This window comes from Limulus polyphemus, unplaced genomic scaffold (assembly GCF_000517525.1).
Source record: "Limulus polyphemus unplaced genomic scaffold, Limulus_polyphemus-2.1.2 Scaffold791, whole genome shotgun sequence".
Lineage (NCBI taxonomy): Eukaryota > Metazoa > Arthropoda > Merostomata > Xiphosura > Limulidae > Limulus > Limulus polyphemus.
Window position 1 is genome coordinate 278,867 of NW_013666401.1, and position 5,896 is coordinate 284,762.

At 32.8% G+C, this 5,896-nt stretch overlaps 1 protein-coding gene across 1 annotated transcript in view; it reads right to left on the reverse strand.

Moving 5' to 3' along the window:
• The window catches only part of LOC106460539 (A disintegrin and metalloproteinase with thrombospondin motifs 20-like), a 138,647-nt gene that overhangs the window by 3,026 nt on the left and 129,725 nt on the right, over positions 1-5,896 (reverse strand). Inside the window, exon 38 of the mRNA XM_022387283.1 lies at positions 3,611-3,711. Coding sequence (XP_022242991.1) covers positions 3,616-3,711 — 96 coding nt within the window. The 3' untranslated portion in view covers positions 3,611-3,615. The remainder of the gene's footprint in view (positions 1-3,610; positions 3,712-5,896) is intronic.

The following is a 5,896-nucleotide window of genomic DNA, read 5'->3' on the forward strand; positions in this document are numbered from 1 at the left end:
AGTGGGATTGACCGTCACATTATAACACCCTCACGGCTGAAAGGGCGAGCATGCTGGGCTTAATGAAGAGTAAAACAGCTTAAAATAAGTTTAACATGATTTATTACGGACTAAGAAAGCGACAGTAAACTTTACAGTGGGAACTTATCAAAAGTATAAATTTCGGGTCACATTTTCCCTATGCCTAGATAAATTATTCTGAGTGACCCATATTATTGTTCATCAAACAGAATGTTCCCCAGGTATATGCGCCTTCTATTTCTTCTTGTAAACTCTTTCAAAATAGCTCCAATATCAACATCAATATCGTGATGTTGATTCAGCAAACACAAAACAGAGAGAGACGCTCTTCACCCGTTCTACTTCGAAGATAAGTCTTAATTCTTCTGAGACTGGAAAGGAAACGCTCAGTGGGAGCGCTTGGTGCAAGTGATGAGCATCCAATTATCAACAAAACATTGATATTTAGAAACAAATCTTTGTCTGCTGCGTGAAGGCATTCGATAAGGTTCTTTGGGGCCTCATCAGCTGCAGCTACACTCCATTTATGTCTCCACTCCTTCATTTCGCTTTCTAGTGAAGAGGGAGTGGGCATATCCTCTCTACAGAAGTTAAGCATGGAGTAACTTTCATAAAGCTCGTCACCCGACAGTTTCACAAATGCTGCTGGGATCAATACAAAAACTTCAGAGACGTTTCTGTGTTTAGAACTGAATTGAATGACCATTTCAGTGAGCAACTGATCCTATAAAGGTACTTGGTCATTCTTCAAGTAACTAAAGGGGGTCTCAGCAGATGCATCCTCCCAGAATGACTGCCTGCCCACAGCACGTGCCATGACTACAATTCCTCCAACTTTCTCATTCAGTACAACAGCATATATGTAAACGGTCTCTACGGTATCTAATTCGGTCTCTAAGTTTTCTCGGAAACGCTGAATTCTGTCTATGGAGACATCAATACCCGTGTAAGCATGATAAATGTTCAAGTCACTCTTCTGAATTTTAATGGTAAGTTCTTTGACGGTCTACAATGACTTCTTCGAGATAAGAATGCTGTAATAAAGGCAAAAGATTGAAGCGTATGCAATATTCCTTGTGCTTTTACCCTAGTTTATCTCTCCCACGACCAATCCTCGAAGTTGGTTGGTAAAAGACACCAACATACAGTTCATATTTAGCTTATCTTGAGTTGATAAATGATCAACATTATTTTCTGATAACAGCAATTCACTCAGATCAATGAAAAGAGAGTCGGAGTTTCCAGTTAGAGACTTGGCAGAGGAATGAGACGTTCTTGGACCTGATAGCATGACAGATGGCTGCTCAAACTTACTTGGTTTTGGTATGAAAGAAGCCGAAGGAACATCTGGTTCCTCTTCAACTAAACACTCCTGAATATCATTCTTCTTTTTTACGACTGATACCTCCAAAGCAATCAGGTGTTGGAGCTGTTGGAGTGTCATCATTTTTCGAAGCAAATGTCTCAATATATTGGATTAGAAGTCGATTTACAACACTTCTATGCAATTTATTCTTCTCGTTCTTTTCTGAAGTCTTTCACATTTGGGCATACTTTATCCGAGTTATACACATTTTAAATAATAGTGGTAATGATGAACTACTTTGAACTAACAGGTCATGATATTCTGCTCTTAAGAACTTACACGTGAGCATGAAACACTTGTAAACAAGTAGTGAATATAGCCGATCAGGTATTGTTTTTATTTAATGATTACACACACACACATATATATATATATGCTACAGATTTCTTTTCTTTTTCACCAAAAGTATAAGTGAAAAGAGAATATGTGACGATTGGCTTGATACTTTCCTTGATTGGCCGTACCCTCTGCTGTGGATTGCAGTTTCGACTATTTAAAGCTCATCAGCATCTCTTGGATCATGAAATCCAAAGAAATACGGTTAGGCCACTTATAACGGTGATGTGTATATAAAATTATGTTTTTTTAACTTTTTTATTTTAGGTTACTCCATTGGTGATGGAAAAAAAACTTAAAAACCCTGTAAAGGTTCTTATTTGTTGCCTGACCTAATGACTTCTCGTTTCCATGGCAATTACCATTCAGACCATATTACTGCTTTGTTTGAATTTGTATAGTGACTCATGTATATGAATGGAATTATAGGTTACAGAAGGTCCATCGGAAAACAGGATGACAATTATCGACCTATATATAATAGAATATAAATTTATACAGTATATTATAGATTAGTATAATCTATATAAATGTAATAGTACTGCCTGTTGTATGTTTATGTAATTACTTCGCAGGGTGTGGATGGATCTTCACCAAAATTAGGTCCATGCGGGGGTACATACAAATTTTCAGTTTTGCGTTTTGCGGGCGTTTTTATGGGCGTTTTTTCGATTTTTACCACTACCTCGCCCTCTGTTGATCGATCTTCACCACATTTGGCATGAAGATTTGTTGAGTCCATGCAGAGACACATGCAAATTTTGTGTTTTGCAGTTTTTATGGGGTTTTTTTTTCACAATTACATATAAGGGAAGCAACTTTTCATTAATCACGAATTTACATTACTTTCGTACACGGGACAGGTACTCCAGCTAGTATATAATTATTATAATACAATACATCCTGCCATATACTAACATCATTTGTCCCTAACACACAATGAATCGAGTCAAGCCCAAATGGCGCTCACGCAGGCCCAAAGAAAGCCGAAATCCTGTATTTATATACCTGCGGAGACTGGAAGGCCTTATTATATTGGTGAAGTACGAGCATTTGAGTATGTGGGTATACCTACAAAATCTGGAAGAAAAGTTACAAACCCTCCCAACTCCGCTATCTACCAACACAATACAGAAACAGGACATCCGATTTCTCTCTCGAACTTTAAAGTCCTGTTAACAGCTAAGTATGCAACTGAACTTATGATAAGAGAGACATTGTACAAACAAACTCTTCTTCCGTCTCTATATGATACACATTTTTCATTTGATTTAAATTATATTTTAATATGACTTATTTCATATACTGTTCATTTCCTCTTGTTTTTCTTTTTTGTATTGAACTTGTATACTATTGTTTATTACAGATCACATTTTTGGTGTAATTACCGTTATGTGTTTTTGTACCTCTAGCTTATTGAAGATGAAATTTCGAAAATTCCAAAACGTCTAAGAAATGCTTCACGTAATAATTATGTTCATGTTTTTTTTTATTATTAAGTTAAATATAAATTTTCATTTGACGAAGGAACGAAAAACACCGACGACACTAAGTATGGGGAATGTTTATTTTTAACCTAAATACTACTGTCTTTATATAGCCTTAATTTTTTTTTCAAATTTGCCTAAATTTTTGATGATACCTTTAGTAGTTGTTTTAATGTATCATTTTCATTATTCATTAAAATATAGACTAGCCGTTTCGGTTCTTCACGTTGAGCATATTTGAAATTATATATATATATATATATATATAAAGTGTAGATTATTCATAAAGTTTAACTTCCTAAAAAAATTGATTACAACTTAAATGACAACTATTCATTAGTGTTTTATTTAAGTCCTAGATTGCAGTTTTAATGGTAAACGCTTACAGTATGATTTTTACCTTAGTCAGGGAGGTGCCACATCTAATAGAAGACCACTACTGACGTCTGGTGTGCATTTTCCACAATAACCTCCACATTTGCCTTGAACTACTTCTCTACTCTATGGGAACAAACAAACAAAAATGGTGGTGGAGCCGTATTACCAAAATTCGCAAAAAATGATCTCCTAAGAACTTTCAGTTCTCAATTCAAATTTTTAAAAAAACGCAAATAAACATAGATTACCTTTTTTTACTTATATGCAATGAAATAAAACAAAACTTTTCATTAAACATTCAGACAAATAGCAGGTAAACTTCTATTAACTGCTAAAATTATATTTTATATATATTCACAGGACAATATAATCGTTAAAAAATACAGACTCAAGGTCATTATTAGTAGTTATCCTCCCACTTGAGCGCCCATAAGTATTTTGTAATATGCATCTGAGTATTACAAAACAATCATGTAATATACACTCGAGTGTTTCATAAGTTAGTGTAATATACTGACATCAGAGGGCGCGTTGCTAGGCCGCCATGACAGACGATGACGTAATACTTCCACGAAGTTGAAATAAAGGACATGTTAGTTGGTAACCATGTGAGGTAGCCATAGCAACATAGTTCCACAAAGTGGGGCTAGCACAAATTGAATAAACCTGTCTTAGCATGACTATAATCAATACAGTTAGTATAAAACATTAACTTATTAGTTAATTACATTTCCTGACCATTTATACTTAAATCGTCCTGAAAATGGACGCTTATTTAAATATCATACAATAATTAAAACTTACAGTTTCACTAGTTTGACTTTATGACACCAGCATAACTTGACAAAATATTTCATTTTACACATGATACTTATAGTTTTATCTTACATGAGATTTACAAGGGTGGACACTATACATTGCACATATGATTATGTCATCAATGTATAGATATGTATAATTATGTTAAAACTATTATATTAACAACAATCTTACTGTTCATAGGATTTAACAAATCTGCTGTTATCCGTTATTTGAATGAGTTCAAAACTTACATTTTATTATATAATATAGATGTTTAATCCCTATCACTGAATAACAACACTCACCACCTTCTTTCGTAAAACTTTGGGGACTGAACTTTCTTGGACACATTAAAATATTTTTTTGGCACGTGTGTAATGTTCAACTCTTAAAAACTCACAACTAAAAAAAAAAGAGATTATTTTATTACACATTTCTATAAAAATGAGATTACTAAAATACAATAACTTACTGTAAAGGATAAAAAGTAGGTAAAAAAAGCTTGATCAAACTGCAAAACAATGCCATACACTGTACATATTTCACACTATTGCGAGTGTAATGTTTTGCAAAAAATAACACTTATTTATACAATTATCAAAACACCAATTTTCATATTAAAGAATTTCACGCCATTTGCTGACATCATTTCCATCAGGTCCATCATCCTTATTCAATAATTCAAATCTACTTTTTTTTTTACATTTAATTATCTCAACAGATTCAAGTATATTCATACCAATTACATTTCCAGGTTGTGCTAAAATAACAATTTTTTCCCATTAAATTGTGTGATTAGTTTCACTAACATGTTCTGCTAAAGGTGAAATAGTAATATTATTATTTTTAACATTTCTTTTATGTTCATTCATTCTGAATTTTAAATTTCTTCTAGTTTGTTCTATATAAACTTTTTTACATTCACATAATATTCTATATATGCCAAATGTTTCCGTTAAATCAATTTTATCTTTAGTTGTATTAAGAATTTCGCTGACTTTGTTTACCGGTTTGTATATCGGAAAAATATTTATTTGTTTTTTAAATTTTTTCATTATTTGACAAGATAAACCAAGTATATATGATAGTACTAAACATTCTTTCTTACTTTTTTCAGCAAATGGTTTTAACTTAATATTTTTATCTTTGTTTTTTTAGTTTTATGACAGCTCCGTCAACAACATCTGGATTAAAACCTCTTTCCACTGCTATGTGCTTAATTAACAATAACTAATTATTGATATCATCCTGTTTACAACATAATTTTAATATCCCATCCACATAAGAGTGATTAAACATCTATATTATATAGTAAAATGTAAGTTTTGAACTCATTCAAGTAATGGATAACAGGAGATTTGTTAAATCCTATGAACAGTAAGATTGTTGTTAATGTAATGGTTTTAACATACTTAAATCTAGGCACTGATGAAATAATCATATGTGCAATGTACATTGAGTGGTCACAAGTAAATAGACACCTAATGTTTCGTCATTTAACTGATTT